Below are 26,270 nucleotides of genomic sequence, written 5' to 3'. Positions count from 1 at the left end.
GATCTGCTCATATTCTTGTAAGGAAATTAGAAGGCTCTTTTCCCTCCAGTTATTTCTGTTAAATATTATCTATGTTCCTTTTTAAAAAACATAAAATACTTCTTACTTGTTTCCATATAGGTTGAAGCAGAAGCAACACATCGTGCCATCATAATTGCAAATCGAGTGAGTTTTTCAATGAAGTGATTGTTTCAGTATATTTCAGCATTGTAGTGGGAATTGTTAACTAACTCTGATTTTCCCTTTTAGACCCATTGTCCATTATATTTGGTTAATATCTCAAGCAAGTCAGCAGCTAATGTCATTGCTTCTGCACGGATGCATGGTAAGGTTAGTTACCAGTGTTTGGAAAATAAAACTGTTAAATCCTATGTATTTTTCCCAGATATTCGGTAAAAGACTATTCTTGAATGTCACTGGTGGTGTATGAAGGTTGTCTGCTTTTTGAGGTAAAGATACCATTTCCATTCAGTAAGCCTGAGTTGCTTATTCTTTTAAATACGAATCAAGTAAAGATGCATTTAAGCTATATAGTTTGTGGGCAGTCTTATACAATTTCTGTACATGGATAAACTCAACTCAAGAATTAAAGTGATGAACTTACGATAATTATGTATTGAGACTATGCAATAATACTCCACATATAGTGTTGTCAAAGCTGTGCAGACTTGGTATAATCTATTTATCCTCAAACTCATTGAAATAAAGATCATTACATAATTGCCTTCCTGATTGTTTTATTTGCTTGTTTGCTTTCTGCATTGTTCAAGCCTTCACACATCTCTACAGTTAAAATAATTCTTTCTTTAATCATATCAACTTATATTGTTCCACATTTATACTCCATCTGTTGCCTGTTAGTTCATTTACTTGATCTACATCATTTTGGTGACACTTTGCTTCTTCCTTATATTTCCCATCTGCTTTATATCATGAGCAAATTTGAATAGATTACGCTATAAATTTCCACTTAATCCATTAACACAAGTCAAGAATAACTGAGGATTCTGTGATACTTCATAAGTGAATCTGTCAAACTGTATCCACTTCATTTATTCCTACTGTCTGCTATCCATTCTTTAATTAATCCTCTATGCAGGATAATTTGCCTTTATTTTTTGTTACTGGTCAATAAACGCCTTTTCAAAATCTAGAGAAGATTCACTGGTTCCCCTTTTTATCTGCTGTTTGTTAAATCCCAAAAATGCTGTTTAATTAATTTAATGAGTTGCTTGCAAAATTACTCATAGTTTTCTTAATGCCCTGTTATTGTACTTATAATGATAAATCCCAACATTTTGATGACAGATGTCAAATTGAGAAATTAAGTCATCTGCAATTTCTCTTTTGCTTTCTTAATTCTTATAAGTGATGTTACATTTCTTGATATTTGATCTTCTTTATCATTTTTGGTCATACATTTTTACTTCTTAAAAGAAAATATGTTATTCCTAACTTTGGTTTCAGCCTTCATTATTCAATGTACAACCTTCCCACTTACTGTTTGAAAGCCAAGCCAAAAGCTTAGATATTCACATCTCTGCTTTTCAAATCCACATTTGTTGTGTAGATGGTGATGCACTACAAAACGCACACACAATGCTGGAGAAACTCAACAGGCCAGGCAGCATCTATGGAAATAAGTGAACAGTCAATATTTCGGGCTGAAATTCTCTTCTGCAGATGCTGCCTGGCCTGCTAAGATCACAGTTTAGGAGGGTGCATCCAGAATGGCTGAATGTGCATCTCTAATGGCTTTTTAAAAAGGTACACATAGCTGCAATGTGCACAATTGTGGGAGATGTATTTGTTGCATGTTTATGATTAACTGCCAAACAGAAGAGGAGCTGTATGGTCTTGAGTGCCACAAGTGTTAAAGGAGCTCCAGTCATGCAGACAAACTAAGAAAATTGGAGTCTTGGATGCTGGAAAGATTTTGGGTGTTTTAGGGCTGCAGGAAACTTAACCTCTCACTGATTATAATAGTTGCTGTCTTTACATGTGTGATCTGGTTAGGTTTCTGGCTGATGGTGAACCCAGGCTATGAATGGTTGGGAGCTCAGCAGTGGTAATGCTGAATACCACTAGTAACTGGTCAAATTACCTTGTTGGACATCACCATTGCCTGATACTCGGTATTAAGCAGGCCATACCAAAAATACCAAAAATGTTGTCTAGATGTACATGCAAAATGGGCTACTTCATTTTCTGGGGAGTTGTAATCAAAACTGAATTTCATAATCAGAATGTTGATTTGTATTTTGACTTATGTTAGACAATAGGACATAGATGAGCCAGCTGAAGATTGTTTGGCTTAGAACATTGCTCTGAGGAGCTCTGACATGATATCCTGGTGAGGGGATGATACACTTCCAACTATCATGACTACCTACCTTTGGGTGAGCTTCAACTCAGCAATGTAGTTGTTCCCTTGATTAGTGTTCCTTTTATTATTTTACCATGCCTCTTCCACATGATATGGTATTAAAGGCAGTTGCTCTCACCTCAGCTACTGGAATTCATTTCCTTGTCTACTTTAATAAGGTTTGGAGAAACATATTCATGGGCAATGGTGAACAGGGTGCTGTTTAATTGCCCCATCAATAACATTTTGCATCATTTTGTTAACTGAGGGTGTGTTAATTTGTTGGATTGATTAGACCTGCTTTTCAAAGTAAATTTATTATCAAAGTACATATGTCACCATATATAACACTGAAATTTATTTTCTTGTGGGCACACACAGTAAATCCAAGAAACACAGTAAAATTGATGAAAGACTGCACCCAATAGGGCAGACAAATGTGTAAAACCAAAGTGCAAATACAATAGAAATAAAAATCGAGAACAGGACATTGAAGAGTCCTTGAAAGTGAGTCCATGGGTTGTGAAGAAAAAAATTCAATGATGGGGCAAGTGAAGTTGTCCCCTTTGCTTCAAAAGCCTGATAATTGAGGGGTAATAACTGTTCCTAAACCTGGTGATGTGCATCCTGTTGCTCCTATACCACCTTCCTGATGGCAGCAGTGAGAAGAGAACATGTCCTGAGTGGTGGTCCTTGGTTAGGATGGTCCTGGATAGTTGACAGTGCAGCAAAAATACTGAAAAAACATATCGTAGTTTGAAGCATGGAAGATTTTCAGTGCTACCAGTGGGATGTTGCCTGGTTCCATTGTCTTACCTGTCAACTGTTCTGTTAAGTACCCTGTAAAATTAATCAAATTGACTGAAGTTTTGTGTCTGCAACAACATGGGCAGGAGAAAACCAAGGTCCACTCAGACATAAATCATCAACTTTACACACAGTAAATGTGACTATACTATACTGCCAATGATAATGAAATAATCTGGGAAAAGTTTCCAATTCACTAATGAATTACCTCCCAATATATGCCCCTGAAAGTACCAGCCTACAGATGTGATCCATTGATTTAGAGATTACTTAGTTCATCTGTTGCTTTCATATTAGATTTTGGTAGCTTCACCATATTTAGTACCTCATTTTCAGTACGCCAAAACAACTGCAATGAAAAGATAAATTAATGAGTAGATAGTGAGAATGAAGTGCAGTATGTTAGTTTTTCTTTGTCCATTCCCCCTCTTCCCCCCGCCCGCCCAGGGCAGCCTTATTTCTGTGATGTAGTTAATAACTGCTTAGCTTGTTACCATCAGTAGAGCCATTCATGGTCATGGTGTACTTTGAGGTTTCCCACTGTGAGTACATTCTCTGTCCCAGCTACTCTCAATACCTTTTCCAAGTGTGGCTCAACATAGAGGAGGATTAATTCATCAGCTGAGTGGACAAGTGGTAAAATGTTGGAAGATGCTTTGTTCATGGAACAGTTTCTAACATGGTAAAACAAATAATTACAAATCTGAAAGTATTTCATGAAAGTAACCAAGTTTCTTTAATAATCATACCTACTGCAAATTAATTTCTCTCGTTTAGCAAAATTGTCCATTTGTGTAAGACAAATTAATAGAAATGAAAAGGTGCCTATCTAACTTGAACAAAACTTAAGTGAACCCTCTATGTGTACATCAATTAACCAGCATGTTATAACTATATAAATTAAGCATTTTGATGTGCAATTTTAATCAAGTAATTTTTTTAAAGGCAATATTATATATGGGGAAACGACCTTGGCACACACGGTTCTGAATGGATCAATATATTATCACCCAGACTGGTCTCATGCTGCTGCCCATGTTACTGTTCCTCCACTCCGACTGGACTCTAGCACACCCAACCACCTCATGAGCTTGCTAAGCAGGTAAGTTATCTATCACAAGTTTAACAAGGATATCATTTGTTGCCATTTTCGTATTCAATGATGTTTCACTGAACTGAAAACAGTTCTATTAATATTATTATGGATATTTATTCAGCTCAAGTTACTTGCAATACTAGAACTTTAAAACTTGGCAAATGGATTCTTAGAATTTTTGAATGGTGCATAACTAAAATATTGATTAGAATATAACATTGATTGAAGTGAGATTTATGGTTTAAATTGAAAAATGCCAGTATCTGCATGGTAATTGTTAATACTTAAAGCCAACCAGTAAAACATTTTTCAGAGTTCTTCTTCTGAAACCTACGGATCAGAAAATTTCATGTTAATGATTAGCCCACTCTAAATTTCTTAAGAAACCTTACTGAACCATCTATAACAGCAGCTAAGAGACTGGAAATCTTACAGCAATTAACTCAACTCCTGCCTTCCGATGACCTTTATTCCATCTGCATTGTACAAGACAACAATACGATAGAATAGGGTCCACCTGCTTAAATGAGTAGTTTCAACAGCACTGCAGCATATTTGGCTGGCACTCAGTCCAGCTACCTGAAATTTTCATTCCCTCACTCACCAACACCATCTTCCTTTCATTTGTCATATGGCTCCAAACACTGCAGCAATTGAAGTTGTGGTCACAACAAAGAAAGGTGATCGTGATTCTCAGAGGCCAATCATCCCAACCACAGGGCATCACTGTAGGATGAACCCATATCACCTCCAGTTGCTCTATAAGTGAACCTCCTTTCATCATGATGTCAAAAGTGCAGACTGCACGGTGTTCAATTCCATCCATAACTTATCAGCAAATGAAGCAGTTCATGGCTGCATAAACCATAGACTGAGAAGTGGCAAGTGACAGTTGGGCCACAGAAGTGCCAGGCAATGTCCATATCCAACATAAGAATCTTAACTACCGACCTTGATGTTGAATAGCATTACCATCACCAACTTCCTCACCGTTAATATGCTGGAGATCGTCACTGACTGGCTATTCAACTGAATCACATAAATACCACATTTGAGAGAGTGGATTAAAGATTGTGTATTCTATGGTGCGTGACTTGCCTTCTGATACCCAAAGGCTGTTCCACTATTTTCAAAGCACAAGTCAGGAGAGATGAAAAATGCTCTATGTGTGTGAATGAGTGCAAGTGCCAATAACCTTCAAGAACCTTCACACTATCCGGGACAAAGCAGTCCACTTGTCTTCACCAGAAGGACTTCTGTGGTTCAAGAAGGCAACTTGGCACTGCTTTTTCTAGGTCAATTATAGATTATGAATGAACGATAACTTTGCAAGTTAATCTAAATCCCAGAAATAACTTAAAAAGAAACTCCTAGATTGTGCTGCATAGCATCTACTGTAGTTAATGCTTTTCCATTTTGTAGCAATGATTCTGCAGTGACTCCTCAACCAAACCAATAGCCTTTGTTACTTGTGCAGCTGGAAAAGATAATGCCCTTTATTCATCATCGAATTATTCATCCTGAAAGTCCTTACCATGTATTTCCATGTGAGTGCCTTCACCAGAAAGACTCCAGTAGTTCAAGAAGGGATGACCAAAAAGAGCTAACTTTGCCAGCAACAAGTTCTTCCAACAAATAAAAAAAATGTACTGATGTTGTGCACATTCGGTCAAATCTTGTAAGATAAGGTTTTTGCCAACCTCTCATCAAGATGGCGCCGGCAAACTACGATTTCTTGGGTGACATCTGCAGATAGCAAATCTTTAAAATTATTTCACTGTTTCTAGGCCTTCTGTTTGTTCTTTTTGTATTGTTTATGTTATGGAAACTGTTGGTGCCTGTGATGTACAGTTTGGATCTCAGTTGAAGGATCCAGCACTGTGCTATGTCCAGAGAGCTGCCTCATGGAGATCAGAGTCACTAACCCAAAAAGGACCAAGAACACAAGCTTGACTCATGAGGGGAAAAAAACAAAGGCGGGACGTGGGGTCATAAATGACTCCATCTTGAAGCGGTGAGGAAGGTTGAAGCATCAAGATAAAGGCAATCGGATCCAATCAGTGAGTGCTCCTGAGGAGGCTGCCAGATTGACAGCATTAAGACCCTGTCAGCAATCACTCCCAAAGGAGGCCATAGAGTCAATGATCGCTCCCAACGGAGGCCACCTTTCGGACCAGGCATGAGTTTTCAGTCACGGAAGGACTGCTCGATGTTTTGAAATTTATGTAATTGGACTGTACCTTATATTGGTCTCCTTCAGTTTTTTGGTGTTTTCTTTCTTGTGGTCGGGTGGGTGATCTGCAAGTTCTTTGTGTGTGTGTGTGGTTGGGGGGAGGTTTGATGCTACTGTTGGTGTTCTTTTTTGTCAGTGAGGGGGTTGGTCACTTTTTTCCTGTGGGGGAGGGGTTGGGGGTGTGTTGCTGTTGCTGTTTTTTCCTGTGGTGGAGAAGGTTGGGGGTTGTTATTGTGCCTGTTTTTTTTCTGCGGGGAGGAGGTCGGGGATTGTATTGTTGCTGATTTTTTTTCTGTGGAGGAGGGGTCTGGGGTTGTTGTTATTGCTGTTCTGCAACAAGTGGGTGGAGGATTCTGGGGTCTGAGAGTTTTGTTTCTTTTACATTTTCATGGCTATCTGGAGAAGACAAATATCAAAGTAAATGCATACTTTGACAATAAATTGAACCTTGAAGGAATTAGCAATAGCCAAAATTAACTCTATGAAACCTAACAATGTACATTTAACTAGAAAAAGACACAAAAAGTGATGCTTAAGTTTTTTTTCAGGAGTTTTTGGGAGGAAGTTACCTGCAACCAGATTGAGCCGAGATACCTAATTAGTTAAGATGCAGGTCATAGGAGTGCTCAAGTCTTTTCTGCATGGTTCTTGATCAAGTACTTCTGCAAAATCTACAAACCTATTGTAGAAAGTTAGACAAGGGAAAATGTATGTCATAATAAATTTAAAATATTTTGTGCTGTTGATTAACCTTAGATTGAAATGATTGAAACTTTCATAAGGCCAAAATATCTAATGATTAATTTGAACACTAATTATTGTTATTGTTTGAATTTGTTTCCCAGTGATACTATTAATGTTGTTGCTTCGGATCATCGTCCATTTACTGTCAAGCAGAAAGCTGTAGGAAAAGATGATTTTACCAAAATTCCTCATGGTGTAACTGGAGTGCAAGATCGAATGACTGTCATCTGGGAGAAAGGAGTGGTAGGATAGATTTTACTCTAGTTTTATGATGTTACATTTACATAACAAGCTTTCCTTTTTTCCCCTCAAGACTGCTTTAATTTTTTGAATTTTTTTGATACATGGAAATATTTCTCACCATTTGTTCCCTTGTTATCATTCACAGAAATTCTGTATTTTTGTTCCTGTCTGACATCTCCTAAAATCATGCAAAGGATCTCAACAGATGTTACAAAACATGACTGCTTCATGGATTTCTTTTCTGTCTTTCTGTAATTTTCAAAGATTTTCTTGTATTCTCCTGGGTATATGGGTTGTTTTATGCAATGGCTGATTCTTAGCAAACATTAAAAAGTGTACAATGATGACTTTACTTTGCAGACATCAGAGAGAAAGAAAACCACACTTCGTCCCCACACCCTCTAGCCCACCATTACAAATATAATATCCATACCAAAAAAAGTGGCATGGAATATTTGTATCATATCTGTGCACTTCACAGTGAATTTCCAGACTAGAAATTCTGATTTTAAGATTTCCACCACTTATTTAAATTGCTGTATTTTTCTGAAAAGGTAGTTGCATTTTAATTGCTAAATACTCTTATTATTTAGGTTTACTTAATCAGGAGAAGTAAATAATGTGTGTATGAATAATCTGTTATATGATGCCTGCCATTGTTTAGTCCCACAACTAACTATCCCTGGCCTGGAGTGCTTCATGTAGATCTTAGTGGCCCTGGCTACTTTGTCTGCAGATCACGTCAGAAGTCACAGATTAAATTCTGTCACATCTCGCTTTAATGCTTTGGATAATCATCTACTGCATTTCTAATGTAATAAGGTTCCATGTTTAAAAGGGAGCTTTCACTTCATATTTTGTAGAATTTAGCAGACAATCTGGGTGTGTATATTTACCCAAAAATCAGTTTGAAAATTTTATTAGTGAGGCTATGGTTCTAAATGAAAATGAATAATAAAACTGCCCATCATCGTGCAAATACTCTGTAACACATCTAGTACTCCAGTGCTCGATGATATGCAGCTTGGAACCTTCTATCATTTGCTGATATTGGAGTAATGAACTATGCATGTTGTATTTTAAATGCCACGTTGGTCATACAGTGGCTTCCAGGGGACAAGAGCAATACTCTTTACCCATGCCTCTTACGCTATCTGAAGTACAAAGAAATACTATCTGGAACATAATGGAGACAACCAGTGTTGTCCTCCAATCTTCAAAATAGGTGACAACTACTCATCAAGGATTTTTCCACCGTACATGGAAAATCCAACGTTTCTACCACCTTATCCGTGCTGTAATTGTTATATGGTTATAAAGAGAAGAACAGTGATTGAGAAATTCCAGTATTTCCAAGGTAACTAAGTGATGCAATATCCTGATCTGGAAATTGCTGTTCCTCAATTTTATTCCTTATTCACAGTCTTGGAGTTCTCACACTTCCAGTCTAATCATACTGCAGCAATTTGTACACCACAAATAGTTCCTCATCATTCTGTTCGGGAAGTAAAGATGATTATTAAATGCCAGACTCCTGTACATGGAGTGACAGTTTCCTCCTTGCTGTCACTCAGCTATTGCTCATTTTCTGTGTCTGCAAAAATCATCAATATGTGAACTGACCAAATCCCTGTGGCATATATGATATTTATACAGTTTAGTGCTGAAATTCCATATCTTGCCACTCCCAAGCACTACTGCATTAATAGCTAGGGAGGTGAATACAGCATTTTTTATTGAGGAGAAAGCTGCTAGTGACTGTGAAGTACAACCTTGAGCAGCTGAGGACTCGTATTGGGAAGTTAATGCGTTCAGGAATGTTTCCTTAATCAGTTTATAGAAGTCACGACAAGATAGTGTGCAATACTTGATATCCTGTTAGGGGATGAGACAGAGCAGGTGACAAGTTTTTGTAGAGGAACACTTTGCATCCAGTGACTTAATGCCATTAGTTTCAAGGTAATTATAGAAAGGGATAGGGCTGGTCTTCGGGTTGAGATTCTAAACTGGAGAAAGGCTAGTTTTGATGGTATCAGAAAGGATTGGGACAGGCTGTTTTCTGGCAGAGATAGGCTTGGTGCCTTCAAAAGTGAAATTTTGAGGCTAAAAGCATGTATGTGCCTGTCAGAATAAAAGGTAAAGATAACAGAGGTAGGAAAACTTGGTTTTCACTTGAAGAGGGGGAGGAGGAGGTGAATAGCAGGTATTATCAAGAAGGAGCCATTGAAGTACTTGAGTATAAGAAATGCAAGAGAACGTTTAAGAAGGACATCAGGAGGGCTAAAAGAAGCCAAGAAGTTACTCTAGCAGACAGGGTGAAGGAGAATCCTAAGGGATTCTACAGTTATATTAAGATCAAAAGGATAGCAAGGGACAAAATTTGTACTCTTGAAGATCAGATTGGTCATCTATTCGTGGAGCCAAAAGAGATGGGGCAGATCTTAAATGGATTTTTTTACATCTGTATTTACTCAGGAGATGGACACAGTCTATATTCATGAGGCAAAGCAGCAGCAAGTTATGGACCCTATACAGATTACAGAGGAGGAGGTGTTTGCTGTCGTGAGACAACTTGGGATTTACAAATCCCCAGGTCCTGGCAAAGTGCCCACTCGGACCTTGTGGGAGGCAAGTGCAGAAGTTGAGGTCATTAATAGAGATATTTAAATAATTCTTCATGATAGATGAGATACTGGAACATTGGAGGATAGCTAATGTTGTCCTGCCATTTAAGAAAGGCTCTAAGAATAAGCCAGGAAATTACAGGCTGATGAGCCTGATATCAGTAGTGGGAAAGTTATTGGAAGCTATTCTAAGGGACTGGATATATGAGTATTTGGGTAGGAAGGGACTGATTAGGGATCGTCAGCATGACTTTGTGTGGTAGGTCATGTATAACCAATCTTATAGGGTGCTTCAAGAAAGTTAACAGGAAAGTTGATGAAAACAGGGCACTGGGTATTGTCTGCATGGACTTTAGTAAGGCATTTTACAAGGCCCCACATGAGAGGTTGGTCAAGAAGGTTCAATCGCTTGGCATTTAAGATAAAGTAGTAAATTGGATTAGACCATATATGTCAAAACTCAAATCCGGCCCGCGGTGGAATTATCTTTGGCCCACGAGATAATATCTAATTACTATTAAAGCTGGCCCCAGTAATCGAAGCGCCTATGGCATATGATATGGCTAATGCTGAGTTTATTCAGGTACCAAGTTTTCAAGGTTTTTAGTGTTTATTCGGCAGTCTTGCTCGGCAGTCTTCTTCATAAGAAACGGAATTTGTAAAGTGAAACACTTTGTAGTTATAGCAGAGACTGAGACACATGAGAGCAGGCTGAAAAAACGGAGGCAACGAAAGCTGCGTTCGCACGGGTCGGACTGATCCGGCCCGCATGAAGCTGCATTTTGCTCAATCCAGCCCGTGACCTAAAATGAGTTTGACACCCCTGGATTAGACATTGGCTTTGTGGGAGAAGCCAGAGAGTGGTCGTAGATGGCTGCTTCTCTGACTGGAGTCCTGTGACTAGTGGAGTGCCACAGGGATTGGTACTGGATCCATTGTTGTTTGTCAGCTATAGCAGTCATCTGGATGATAATGTGGTTAACAGATCAGGAAATTTGTGGATGACACCAAAATCTGGGGTGTAGTGGACAGTGAGGAAGGCTATCAAAGCATGCAGCAGTGTCTGCATCAGCTGGAAAAATGAGCTCAAAAATAGCACATGGAATTTAGTGCAGAAAAATGTGAGGTCTTGCACTTTGGGAGATCCAACCAGGGTAGGTCTCTCAGAGTGAGTGGTAAGGCACTCTGGTAGAACAAAGGGATCTGGGAATACAGGTTCATAATTCAACGAATGAGATGTCACAGAGAGATAGGGTCCTAAAGAAAGCTTTTAGCACATTGGCCTTCATAAATCAAACTGTTGCGTACAGGAGTTCGGATGCTATGCTGAAGTTGTATAAGATGTTAGTAGGGCCTAATTTGGAGTATTGTGTGCAGTTTTGGTCATCTACCTCAGGAAAGATGAAAAAAAAGATTGAAAAAAATACAGAGAAAACTTGCAAGAATGATGCTGGGGCTGGAGGACCTGGGTTATAGGAAAGGTTGAATAGGTTAGAACATTATTCCCTAGAACATAGAAGATTGAGGAGACATTTGATAGAGATATACAAAATTATGAGGGGTATAGATAGGGTAAATGCCAGCAGGTTTTTTTCCACTGAGCAACATGCACAAAATGCTGGAGGAACACAGCAGGCCAGACAGCAATTATGGAAAAGTGTACAGTCAGTGTTTTGGCAGCTACCCTTCATCAGGACTGGACAAAAAAGGTGAGGAGTCAGAGTAAGAAGGTGGGGGGAGGGGAGAAAGAAACACAATGTGATAGGTGAAGCCAGAAGGGATGAAATAAAGAGCTGGGAAGTTGATTAGTGAGAGAGATACAGGGTTGGAGAAGGGGGAATCTGATAGGAGAGGACAGAAAGCCATGGTAGAATGAAAAGGAGAGGAGTACCAGATGGAGATGATGGCTAGGTAAGGAGATAAGGTGAGAGATGGGAATGGAAAATGGTGGGGGGAGGGGGGGAAGCAGGCATTACCAGAAGTTCGAGATATCGATGTTCATGCCATCAGGTTAGAGGCTACCCTTCTGGAATATAAGGTGTTGCTTCTCCAACCTGAGAGGAGGTAATGGACTGACATGCTGGAATGGGAATGGGAAGTGGAATTATAATGGGTGGCCACTGGGAGATCCCACATTTTCTATGCTCAATGAAGCTGTCTCCCGATCTACATCAGGACTCATACAGGAGGCCAAACCAGCTGCTACCTGTCCCTACACATCCTCCCTCCCTTCCATTCAGGTTCCCAAACACTCCTTCTAGGTGAGGTGATACTTCACCTGTGAGTCTGTTAGGGTCATCTACTGTATCCAGTGCACCTAGTGTGGCCTCTTGCATAATGGTGGGACCCTGTGTAGATTGAGAGACTGCTTCACCGAGCACCTATGTGGGACTGCAACTAGAGGTCATGGTTAAAGGTGAAAATTTTAAGGGAAACATGAGGAGAAATTTCTTCACACAGAGAGGGTGGTGAGAGTGTGGAATGAGCTGCCGTTGCAAATGATGGTTGAGATTTTGATTTCAATGTTTAAGAGAAGTTTGGATAGGGGCATGGAGGGCTACATTTCTGCATTGGATTAGATGGACTGAGGGGCCGGTTTCTGTGTTGTGGTTATCTATGACTCATTATACAGGCAGTCCCCAGGTTACGGACGAGTTCCGTTCCTGAGTCCGTCTTTAAGTCAGATTTGTACGTAAGTCGGAACAAGTACATCCGGTATTATTTAGCATCAGTTAGTCAAATGTTTGTCTTAGTATATAGTATATATTTTACCTCTCTATGCATATAAAACACTTAAGAAACGTATGTATTCCAATAATTAAACTACTGCGTTGCTTAGTAATAATTGTAGCTTTCATCGGGGCAGGGCCTTTCACATGCTCCATTATTCTCACTTTATCTTTTATTCTTTAAAATTGTTCTGATCGTTGACCAAGTGTAGCCTAACGCTTTTCCAGTGACCGATGGCATTTCACCTCTTTGCAAACGCTTTATTGTTTCCACTTTATTTTCAATTGCGATCGCTTCCCATCAATGGAACAGAAACACTTATCCACTGAGCAATGGGAAAAAATTTTATCATTGGTAAATTCGTCCTCTATTTGTGCTAAACATGCCCTAATACAATTTAAGGTTGTACATAGAGCTCACATGTCTAAAGATAAACTTGCTCGATTTTATTGTCATGTTAATTCAACCTGTGACAGATGTCATTCTGATGTTGCTTCATTGACTCATATGTTCTGGTCTTGTCCTTGTTTACAAAATTATTGGAAAGTTATTTTTAATATTATTTCAAGAGTTTTAAATATCAATTTCCAACCGCATCCTTTTACTGCAATTTTCGGTTTACCAATGATAGATAATAATCGTCTATCCGCTTCATCTCAACGAATGATTGCATTTGTTACATTAATGGCTAGAAGATCTATTTTACTGAATTGGAAAGAAATTAACCCTCCAACTGTATTTCAGTGGATTTCTCAAACTATCTCTTGTTTGAGTTTAGAAAAAATTAGAAGCGTGGTTTTTGATTCTTCAGTTAAATTTGAAGATACTTGGAGACCATTTATTCAACATTTTCATATGAGTTAAATGGTCTGATCCTAAACCTTACTTTTATTATCCTTAATTATTTGGATGGAGGTTCGGAGTTATTGGCACTACTGTATGTATTTAACATTATATAATGGCCCATGTTGGTTAATTTTTTTTCCTCTTTTTTGGGGTTTTTTTTTTCTTTTTCGGTTTCTTTTACATAAATACTATGAGTTTGGGAGGCCTTATATATTGATTATTATATATCTGATTGTCTATTTAAACTATTATGTACTCTCAAACGCTTTGTATTCATATTTCATCTATGTTTTTCTTAAAATTAATAAAAAGATTTAAAAAGGAACAGAAACACTGCGGGCAGCGGGTCCCGACCTCCGCTGGCTCCTAAGGGCCACCGCACTGAATTCCCCAGGTCTTAAACTCCACCGCTGTGAGACAGGTTAAATGGGAGAAGTGGGGGCTGTGCTGGGTTTGGGTATTTGAACCTCCACAATATTCCGCATGGGAATTTAAACTGGAGGTGACAGTGTTTTTTTTTACGAGGTCAAGTTGTGAGCTCAACATCAACCCAGCACAGATTTTACAGGAGTCACTGGATCGACATCAATCCAGCACGCTCAGGAGCGGTCTGTCTCGAGCCCGGCGCTGATCTCACTGCACCACCAGCCAACCGGAAAACAGTCAGGGTGAATCTTGCTAAGAAAATTTTAAGCCAAATACAAAGTTACACACTCAACAGTGTTAGCGGCAACAACTTAAAATGGTGGATGGCGTTCTCTTTCCTCGGTTCGTAATTACGAGTTGTCCGTAAGTTGGACGTTCGTAACTTGGGGACTACCTGTACCTTGCAACCCAGGCTAAATGGGTGATCAATAGCATCAGTGGATGTCACATTAACACAGTTATAATGAAATTATTAAACAGAATTATACTGCACAGGGCCATCACCAACCTCCAAGGGCATCAGCCATTCTGGTTACGATAGTACCTATCAGCAGTACAATCTAGAGTTACCATGTCAGACAGTCTGAGCTCAGATGTAGGACATCTGCACTTGCATGCAGAAGTCATATGTTGCTGTTGTGAAATTATGCTGCACAGTGTGGCTACTGAATTGAAATATGAAGCTTTTTTGTAAAGGGCCTCTGTTCTTAAAGTATATATTTGCAAGGTCAGACCTCACAGAGTGTCTGAAAGATTACATTTGCATGTTCATTATCTAATATGCTGCCCTCGTCTGAAATTTGCTGATGAGAGTTGTCCAGCCCACATGCTACACCTCTCTCCAGATCTGGCTGTAGATTATTTTTGCTTAGTATCCAACAAAGTACAGAGCTCGGAATCAGAATGAGAATCAAGTTTGATATCACCAGCATATGTTATGAAATTTGCTGCTCTAATCTAAGCAACCCCTGACTACTTCTGGAATGCCATCAGCTGAGGTTGTGACACTTAAGTGTCACATGAAATGGTAAAATATGTTAGCTTCATACTGAGAATTTTCCAATTGTTTTTAATTTAGTATCTCAAATGAAAAACATAACATTGCCCTTGATGTGGAGAGAAAAAGGGAGAAGTTTGAACAATTCAAATAAGTGAAATTGAGTGTGAACAAGAGAATTAGAAGTGAGCACACCTATTATGAGAGTCTTTGTGGCAACTGATTTGCCAAGTGGTGGCACTTAAGATATTACAAAGGAAGATTAGATCCAACCATTCTGCAGCTATTGACATCAGCTTCTTGCCTCCTTTTACAAGTTGGGTGAAGTCTGAGTTTAGTGGTTGCTATACAATTTTATGATGTACCTATTATGATTAAATTTCATGCTTTGAATGGTTTCTTGGACATCAGCATACCTGTATATACGTACTACTTCACCTTTTGAACTGTGGTGGTATTTCCAGTTTAATAGCTCTTGGATTGCTACAACAGTAACTGTTTGTTTGGAATATTAGGTCCTCTTCCAACCTTTATTGATTATTTTCTCAGAAATTTCATGTATGATCAGAGCATCTCATCAATTAATACTTGTATTCTGCAAAGCCTTATAAAATCAGGTTTTAGGAGCCATCTCATAGCTGGTTCTTCCTTTCTCATTGAAATATTTCTTAAACAGAAAATTGGGTTAGTTACTTTTAGAGCTTCTCCTCCTCTTCACCCAATATTCTTACAGGGTGAGCTGTGAAATAAGAGCAAGCAATATTTTGTTCTTTTTCTTGGAATCAATATTTGTTTCTATCCTTTTGAAAATTGGCTTTGTGGTTCTGTGTTCTCTCTCTGCTCTTCATCAACACCATGGCTGTATACTTCCAGAGTTGGAAAGACTGCATTGACTCTATTTTCATTTTATTAATCTGTTAAGAATATTGGTAAAAGCTTGTATGCTGCTGATTATTTCATAAATTATAGAGAGCTATAAGAGAGCAAATGAAATTTAATCAAAACACGAAGAAAAACTTGTTTTGCAAACAACTATTGGTACCATTTGATATTTTCAGGTTGGTGGCAAAATGGATGAAAACTGCTTTGTTGCTGTGACTAGTTCCAATGCTGCAAAAATTTTCAATTTGTATCCCAAGAAAGGAAGAATAGTTCCAGGAGCTGATGCTGATATTGTTGTGTGGGATCCAGAAGCTACAAGGTATGTTTCTAGTACCATGAGTTTTGATTTTTTTTAAAAATCTGATCAAAATTTTTGTACAGTAGAGATGACCTGCCTCTCGTGCTCAGGAAAGGTAATAAACTAGAATGTGTTGACTGTTGGTGAAAACAATTCTATTCTGTTATACTATTAATTCCAAATGCAAGTCTTTGGACAGTAACAACTAATTTAGGAGTAGAAATTTTTGGGATAGATGTTTAGGTATAATTTTTGTACATGCCAATAGCTGAAGTTCAGATTTTCAAGAAATTTAATTTTCATATTTTCTAGTTGATTTGAAACACTATAAGATTAAGTATAACACACAGACAATTGTTACTATAATCTAAAGCCCTGAAACTTACTGTAATTTGTTCTGTTCCTTAAATAAGTAAAACTTTAAAAAGTATATATATATTCTTTCCTCTGAATTTGTAACCAGTACCATACTTTCTAGCATATTGCTTGGTGGAGGTACTTTATATTCGTGTGCAAATTGGGGATCTGCTTCTGCCCTGTGAACTTTGAAACTCAACTAGATCAGAAGTTTTTACTCAACACCTGATTCCCAAGAAATATTCTTTTATTTACAAGGCACAAATTGAATGTGTGATGGGATACTCTCAACAAACAGCAGTGTTCTACTCTGGCAGTACTAAAGAAGCCCATCATCAGTAAATTTTATTGGCACCTAATGCTTCTACTCTCTTCACAAGCAGAACTCTGTACCTGTGATTTTACATAATCTGATAGATGTTGTGTAGCTATTTGCCATCCTCTTTCATTGTGAAAGACTAGATTAACAGTTTTGTACCAAGTCATACAGCAACTTGACTTGGAAGTGCATAGCTGTACCTTCTTCAAACTGGCAAGAACACCCTGACTTTGTGGTTGTATCTTCTTTAAACAGAAGACAAAACTTCGAGAATCCCATCACTTTAAGGGCATTTAAGATGATGCAATAAATGCTGGTTTTGAAAACTGGTATCTTTATTCCATGAATAAAAATAATCAGATTGGTTAATATAAGCAAAGTTTCTCTCAATCCCACCTCCACACATCAGAAATAAGTCTGAGAAGGTCTGTTTCTCACTAAAGTGCACAGGAGCATCAAAGGATATAACAATATCAGAACATCAGTGTATGTTCTTGATACATGTCAAGCTACATCAAAGGCAGCCAAATGCACTTGTAATACTTATTTGCACACTTTCCCTGGGAGTAGTGCGTATTACTTGTGTTGGCCAGTGAATGGACTTCTGGGTTCTTCAAATCTAACCATAAATAATCTTTTATTTTTGTTGTGCACATGTGGGCAGTATTATGGTTTGACATTTTATCTGAGTATGACAGTTGTCAACAATTCTTCTGTTTTGCATTGATGTGCTGGCCTATATTTTAAGCCAGTATCTTTCAATTAAACCAGACCATACTAATTCTGCGATATGGCATTCTCCTTCTTTGCTTTAACTTTATTCATTAGGTAAGAGGTATAAAGCAGAATTTTTTAACAGGGCTATTAAATTAAAGGGGTGTATATCATATTTTGTCTTACAGAATACAGATAAACAAATAAGTTGTTCTAAGTTATAATCTTTTCCAAGCTTTCCTTTGCATTTGTATTAATAGTTGATTGATTGTTTCAGAACGATCTCTGTGAGTACGCAAGTACAGGGTGGTGATGTGAACCTTTATGAGAATATGCGATGCCATGGTGTTCCTCTGGTGACAATCAGCCGTGGTCGAGTTGTCTATGAAGATGGGATCTTTACATGTGCTGAGGGAACTGGGAAGTTCTGTCCACTTCGACCTTTTTCAGATTTTGTGTACAAAAAACTGATCCAAAGGGAAAAGGTAGAATTGATTATAATTTATGTATTGCTCCACTTAAGTGGAAAAAGTCAAACATTTTTTATTGAATCCTTTGAGATCATGACCAGATATTTGAAGGAAGCAAAAATAGAATTGTCTTCTAATATTTTTGCTTTGATTAGGTGCCTAATGACACTAAATGATGATTGTGATAGCCTTCAAATTGAAATTGGGTTATTATTGTTACATATACTGAGATGCAATGAAGAGCTTGTCTTGCATACTCTTCATACAGATCAAGTCACAGTGCATTGAGGTAAACAAGGTAAAATAATAGAATGAAGAATAACAGCTACAGAGTAAGTGAAGTACAGGTAAACAATAATGAGGGAGATAAATAAGACCATAATGAGGGAGATTGTGAGGTCAGTTCCATCAAGTCATACTAGAAAATCAATAAATAGCCTTAGAACAGCAGGTTAGAAGCTGTCCTTGAGCCTGTTAGGATATGATTTTAAGCTTTTGCATCTTGTGTCCAGTGTAAGAGGGCAGAAAAGAAAATGTTTAGGGTGGGTGCTATCTTTGATTATGCTGGCTGCTTTACTGGGACAGGAAGAAGTATAGACAGGTTCCTTGCAATAGGACTTAAATAACTAAGTAGTAATGAATCAGTCCTGCTGGAATAAGTTGCATCACCAATTTTCTGAAATTTGTATCTCGTGTTTGAGATGTAGCTGTTAGGATTAGAGGACTATACATAATGGAGAGTTGTGGGCCCAAGGTCTTGCTTCTCATTCAAGAGAGCTGGGTTACATGAAACGTGGTGGGTAAATAGAGATCAATTCGCTGGCACACTGAAACTGCAACAAGAACCCAATCAGTTGCAGGCTACAAGGTGGTTGAAGACCACTGGTAAAATTAAGATTTAGTAAATGTCGTCATAAAATTTAATAGCATAGTTATAAATCATCGAATGCAGCAACTATGCTACATCTGGTAATGCTTTCACTTGGTCTTGTAGACTCTCTGTAAAACCTTTTGAAAAGATAATTTTTCAGATACTTATGCACTCATTTTTCATTGATTGTACAAATTGTTTCTTGCAAGTCATTTCATGTCCTAAGAACCTTGTGGATATATAAATACATCTCCAGTCATTTTGTTAATTGAATATTAAAATCAAAAATAGCTAATAATTGTTTTTGAAAAATAGTGCAGTGTAAGAACATTAGAATAGATGGACATGTTGGATATGCTCACTATTTCTAGAAGATCAACACTTAATTCAAATTATTCATTCTCAAAATGTTTGATCTTTTATTTTTAATACAAGGAACCATTTCAGTGTGCTTCTCATCCTTTTGAGTTTTTAATACTTTTTTTCTTTTTCTTGTGTCAGATGGAGATGTGGAAAGGTAGAGATTTTAATCATCTATTTTGATTGTGGATGTATCAGAAATCCCATATTAATCTGACTTCTGTTATTCATCTGAACACAAGGATTTGTAAGAACTCTGTAAGAAGAGTAGCAATTTTGGTGTTTATTGTTCTTAAGTAAGGATATTTGCACAAATCTATTCATTTAGAATTAAACAATAGCTGTATCATGACATTACTGAAACTATTATATTACCTGGCAACATGCAGCGAATTTACCGGGAAGTCACGGAAATATGGAAATCCTTGGAAATTTCACAAACAGATGAAGATTGGATTAGCAACAACAAAACTGGCAACTAGAATTGTTATTGAAATGTGTTTAGGAGAATTGAATACATTTTTCTTATCTATTGAAGTAGCAATGCTGGATTTGATTATGAGAAATGAACTAGGTCAAATGGAGCATTATCAGTGAGAGAGTGTCTAGGAAACAGTGATTACAGTATCATGAGGTTCAAACTAGCTGTATAAAAGAATATGGACCACTCCAAGGTGTAAATAATTGAAGAAAAGACGATTTCAATAGGATGGGAATAGATCTGGCTCATCAAAATTTGAGATCAGGACATGGTAAGCAAAGCTGAAATTGTATAGTCAAAGGCCTTTAAAGTAGAGTTGCTTCAGCTAGGCACATTACAATGAAGGGTTAGGGTACAGAAGTTAAAAGCCAGCCCTCCCTGAAAGACCAAAAAAAAAGTATCAACTCTCTGGTGGTAAGGAAGAAACAATTGAGAAGCACACTAATTACAAGGTGGGAAGTAAAAAGAAAGTCAAATTCATAACATTAGTGGAAAATAAACTTTTCCCAAAGATGAATGGAAATCCAAGATTATTCTTCTGGCCTAGGAGTAGTCATGAACAAAATAGAAATTTACCACTGGCAGCAAAGGGTATGGTGGATATATTAGACATGTAATTAATCTTCAAGGGAGAATGTGATGCTGGAGATTTAATTGAGATTCTGGATGGGCTAAAATGAATAAACAATAAGAATTAGAAATACAAGTCACCTGGTCTATTTGCATTCTTGAGAAAAGTAAGAAAGGAAATTGCAGTCCTCTTCTAATTTTCCAAATAACTGTAGATTCACAAGTGATCATTGGGAATTAGAAATGCAAACATTATACACTTACTCAAGAAAGTATAAGAACAAACCCAGCAACTGTAGACCAGTCAGATTAATCTTGGTGGTGGGGAAGAAACAGAAGTAGAAGTTACTTCAACAAATGTGTTTTGACTAAAGGAAGTCAGCATGAACCTGTTAAAAGTAAATTATGCACAATTAACTTGATATAATTTTTAATAATTGACAGACTTCAAGGAGACAGGCCATTTTCAGAATGGGTGAATAGGTAGCAAACAGATTTAGAGCCATAGAGTTGTAGAAAAGTACAGCACAGAAACATGCTTTTCAGCCCATCTAGTCCATGTGAAGCTGTTTAAACTACTTACTCATATCAACCTGCACTGGGACTATAGCCCTCCATACCCCTATCATCTATGTACCTACCCAAACTTCTTTTAAACATTGAAATTGAGCTTGCACGTGCCACTTGCACTGGCAACTCATTCCACTGTCGTACAACCCTCTGAGTGGAAAAGTTTCCTCTCATGTTCCCCTTAAACCTTTCTAGTTATAGTCCAACCCAAACTCCGTGGAAAAAGCCTGCTTGCATTTACCCTATTTATGACCCTCATAATTTTGTATACCTATGCCAAATTCCCTCTCAAACTTCTATGTTCCAGGAATAAAGTCCTAACCTATTCAATCTTTCCATATAACTTGGGTCCTCCAGACCCGGCAACATCCTTATAACTCTTTTAACCTTATTTACATCATTCCTGTGGTGGAGACGTACAGTCTACTCATGGATAGTCAACATGGCTTTGTGAAGGGAAGATCATGCCTCACGAACCTGATTGAGTTTTTTGAAGAGGTAGTGAAAGAAATTGATGAGGGGGGTAAGGCAGTGGATGTGGTCTACATGGACTTATAGCAAGGCATTTGACAAGGTCCCTCACGAGAGACTCATCCAGAAAGTCATGAGGCATGGGATAAGTGGAACCTTGGCTGTTTGGATAAAAAATTGGCTTAAAGGAAGAAAGCAGAGGGTAGTTGTGGAAGGAAAGTATTCTGCCTGGAGGTCGGTGACTAGTGGAGTGCTGCAGGGATCTGTTCTGGGACTCCTGCTATTTGTGATTTTTATATACAACCTGAATGTAGAGGCGGAAGGATGGGTGAGTAAGTTTGCGGATGACACGAAGATTGGAGGAGTTGTGGATGGAGCTGTAGGTTGTCGAAGGTTACAAGAGGATATAGACAGGCTGCAGAGTTGGGCAGAAAAATGGCAGATGGAGTTCAATCCGGATAAGTGTGAGGTGATGCATTTTGGAAGGACAAACCAGAAGACTAAGTACAGCATTAATGGTCAGTTACTTAAGAGTGTGGATGAACAAAGGGACCTTGGGGTTCAAATCCATACATCCTTCAAGGTCGCTGCGCAGGTTGATAGGGTAATTAAGAAGGCCTATGGGATGCTAGGCTTCATAAACGGGGATTGAGTTCAAGAGTAGAGAGGTCATGTTGCAACTCTACAAATCTCTGGTGAGACCGCACTTAGAGTATTGTGTTTAATTCTGGTCACCTCATTATAGGAAGGATGTGGAAGCTATGGAGAGGGTGCAGAGGAGATTTACCAGGATGTTGCCTGGTTTGGAGAACAAGTCATATGAAGCAAGGTTAGCAGAGCTGGGACTTTTCTCTTTGGAGCATAGAAGAATGAGAGGGGACTTGATAGAGGTCTACAAGATTATGAGAGGCATAGATCGGGTGGATAGTCAGTACCTGTTTCCCAGGGCATCAATAGCAAACACCAGAGGGCATAAGTACAAAATTAAGGGAGGGAAGTTTAGGGGAGACATGAGGGGTAAGTTTTTTTACACAGAGGGTTGTGAGTGCCTGGAATGACTTGCCAGGGATGGTGGTGGAGGCTAAAACATTAGGGGTATTTAAGAGCCTCATGGTCTTGCACATGGATGAAAGAAAAATAGAGGGTTATGGGGTAGTGTGGGTTTTGTATTTTTTTAAGGATTATATGGGTCAGCACAACATGGAGGGCTGAAGGGCCTGTACTGTGCTGTAGTGTTCTATGGTAGGTGACTAAAACTGCACACAATACTCCAAATTAGGCCTCACCAACGTCTTGTAAAACTTAATTTAATGCTGAGAGATTTGAGATGTGACACTGGGAAGAAAGAGAAAATGCAAGATAAACTGGAGGTCAGAATTCTAAAAAAGATCATCAGAATAGAGATATCTGAGCTTTGTAAATGGATTACAAGAGAAATTAATTCGCAGAACAATGATTCACCCACTGCTGGAATAGTACCTTTTCTTAAAGAAAATATAAAACATTTGGAAAAGGTCCAGAGGAGATTCACCAAAATGATTCCAGGGTTGAGGAACTTTTGTTATGTGGGTAGACTAGAGAATCTCAAGTTGGAAAAGGAAAACGAAGAGCAAAGTTGGTCTGGAATGTATTGGCACTGGTAATCATTAAGGTAGATTTAATTGTTAAACTGAGAAGCAACTTGGATAGATACCAGAAAGGAAATGGAAATAATTCTAAAAGTACTGTACTGTGCAAAAGTTTTAGACATATATATAAATATATCGCTAGAGTGCCTACTTTTGCACAGTACTGTAGTTATTTTATATACTGCATTGTACCGCAGCCGCAAAAAAGATCAGACTTCATGGCATATGTGAGTGATGATAACCTGATTCTGATATGGGTCTCTATTGTGGACAGAGGTGGCAGGAGCGGGGAGTGGGAAGCACCAGAGAAACTCTGTAATGACAAGTAAAGCCATAGTTTGAAATCAGATGACCTTGTCTAGTGTCTCAGGGCTGAGTGTTCCTGCACCTACCACTGCACTCCTCATACAGCACTCCAGTTGCACCATTCCCAGCATCCTTTGCTCCTGCCAGATTTGTAAACTTGCTTTTTACTCCATGTTAACAAATACACTACTGTGTAAAAGGCTTAGGCACCCTAGATGTATGTATGTGCAGAAGACTTTTGCACTGTACTATATGAGGAAAGGATAGGAATGCATAATAAACTGGATTGTTCCTACAAAATGTTCAAATGAGCTTCTAGCATTCTCTTGTTATTCTATGACTTTAGGACTTCAGCTCTCACGTGTACTGGTTTTCCAACCTTGAAGCTTCTCAGTGCCATCAGTGTAGAATGGAGATGGAAAAATAGTAGGCAGATCTGGTAAACATGAGGAAATTTGCAGATGCTGGAAATTCAAGCAACCTTATTTACATCATTCCTGTAGATAAGTGACTATGACCCTCCTGATGAAGGGTCTCGGCCCGAAACATCGACAGTGCTTCTTCCTATAGATGCTGCCTGGCCTGCTATGTTCCACCAGCATTTTGTGTGTCAGGCAAATCTGGTAGTGAGTACTGAGTGTCACAAAAAGTTTTATGAAAAATTGAATTTGGAGTCATTTGAGAAACTTCCTCTTGACTTTTGGTATATTTGAGCTAAGTGAACTTTGCTGTTCACTTTTAAAACTTTACTAGTCCATTATATTTTGCAGTTCTTCAAAGTTACTTGGTGGGATGTTGCTTATACAATGTTGCTTAAAGGAATGAGAATAGAGGGTACAACTTGCAGGATGTCATAACCACTTATTGTTTTCAGTCACAAAGCTGAGTTTCTGTATTATTGTAATTGAACTCTGGTGCCTGAAGCTCAAAGTATCACATCAAGCAATGAAAGATAATTTCAGTCTTCTGCCTGCAGGACTTTGTGATCTCATTCTCCTGATGGCTGTCAACATGACTGCTGTTTTCAACTTATTTATCTGGACATTATTTATTGACTTTGCCGTGAATCTATAAGCCATGGACAAATACACAGGCTGATGACTGGCATTTTGTTTACATGAACCTTACTCCAGAAGAGACCAGTCAAAAATGTGGGGCATCCTATTTTTGAGGTCTTACTGGCTCTGCAAATACACCAAGCCATCCCTTCCCTTTAACACAGCTGGACTATTCATACGCCAGAAGGACTTCCACACCTTTCTATTGTAGCTGCTGACCTTTAACCACAATAGGGATCTTTCTCCTTTTGTGCATCAATCCTCACCAGATGCCAAGATCCTACATCCTCTGTTTGCCCTCTTTTAATATCTCTGAGCAAACGTACTAGCTACCTGATTGGAGAAAAGGGATGTCACTTTAAAATAGGTCAAAAAGCAGGATAAATGAAGAGGTATGGTCTATGAGAAATGTGACTGTTATTATCAGCACCCAGAAGTTGGACTTCAGTTTTTGGGCTTCTATGCTCTGTGCAATAGTGGGCATATATCAGAGGAAAGCACTCCATCGGCAGACAAAAATAGAGTTAGAGGGGTGTACCACATAATTGCAAAGAAATGCTTTCATTACAGCAAGAATCACAATATTCAGCAATTAACTGGCCTGAAATCCAGGATGTGAGGCTACATGTTGCTATTTGGTTTGAAAGGGTCCTGCTGGTGAGATGAAGGCATGGGCAAAGAGGGTAATATAAGAAAAAAGAACAGTTTCATCCTTCACAACACTTGTCTGCAGATTACGAGCAACTGAGACATATATCACAATGATATGCAGCTCAGTGCTGAGCAATTTAAATTGCACATTCTTATTGAAGGACCTGCATGCAGTTGTCTGATTGCTGTTAGATACTCAGTCATTGCAGTATCATGGTATTCACGGATGCAGCAAACTCATTCAATCTCTCTCTCAAGCATTTGCAATGCAGTTAGAGTGCATTTTTCTTCTGCTTCTCCTGAAGGATACTGTTTTCTAGTGGCCCTTGATGTACACCAGCTGCAGGAGCTGAACTGCCTTGTTCTGCACCTTCAAACACAGGATTTCTGGTGCTTTTTACTGATGCTCAGTGTGTGATATTCTTGTCACTTGTGAAAATCAAATCTGGGCTCACCAAAGTCTGAGTACTTCAACTGGTGGGAAGCATGGGTCATATAATGGTGCATCTGCAGACTGAGTGACCCCTTCAGAAAAGAAGCTCTGCATCCTGCCCTTGTTAGATCTCTTTGAAGGTTAAAGTCATGAATTAGAAATGTGAAGCTAATTATGTTTAATACTGAGCATCAAACAAGTATGTAACGTGACAAGAGACAGGGAAGTTCTCTGAACCACTTGTTAAGAAGCAATTAGAGTCAGACTGAGGGTACAATTGTGGAAGCAAACAAACTGTTTTAATTATTAAGACCACATGTTGCTCCATATATTCTATATATGTACATTGTTACTGTACAGTATATTACACTATTATAGAAATATATATTTAAAGTACTCCTATAATTATCTTAGAGTCTGACTGCAAAGCCTGTGGATCGTGCCCCATATGCAGGTGATGTGGCAGTAGTACTTAATGCAAAGAAGGAGATGCCACCTCATTCAGAACATCAGTCTCGTGTCACAACACGCCACAGTGGAGTGAGGGATTTGCATGAATCCAGCTTCAGCTTGTCAGGTAAGAATTTATCATATCTTAGAGATTCTTAACACCTTTCTGGATTTTATCTGTAATTAAGTTACAATTATTAATTGAGAGGTGGTTGATATGTTTGTGGCCTAAGGTAGAAGGAGATGAGTTATTAACTTCAAACTTCTTAA

General features: G+C 38.4%; 1 protein-coding gene across 2 annotated transcripts in view; it reads left to right on the top strand.

Moving 5' to 3' along the window:
* The window catches only part of dpysl5b (dihydropyrimidinase like 5b), an 83,626-nt gene that overhangs the window by 46,582 nt on the left and 10,774 nt on the right, over positions 1–26,270 (top strand). Inside the window, exons 5-11 of one of the 2 annotated variants that reach the window (XM_073057063.1) lie at positions 121–165; positions 250–325; positions 4,187–4,274; positions 7,347–7,488; positions 16,170–16,312; positions 17,959–18,166; positions 25,965–26,127. In XM_073057063.1, coding sequence (XP_072913164.1) covers positions 121–165; positions 250–325; positions 4,187–4,274; positions 7,347–7,488; positions 16,170–16,312; positions 17,959–18,166; positions 25,965–26,127 — 865 coding nt within the window. Of the gene's footprint in view, positions 1–120; positions 166–249; positions 326–4,117; positions 4,275–7,346; positions 7,489–16,169; positions 16,313–17,958; positions 18,167–25,964; positions 26,128–26,270 lie in introns of both variants that reach the window. The other variant, XM_073057062.1, reaches the window with a different exon arrangement.

Source organism: Hemitrygon akajei, chromosome 9 (genome assembly GCF_048418815.1).
Source record: "Hemitrygon akajei chromosome 9, sHemAka1.3, whole genome shotgun sequence".
In the NCBI taxonomy this organism is placed as follows: domain Eukaryota; kingdom Metazoa; phylum Chordata; class Chondrichthyes; order Myliobatiformes; family Dasyatidae; genus Hemitrygon; species Hemitrygon akajei.
This window is presented reverse-complemented; position numbering and strand designations above follow the sequence as displayed.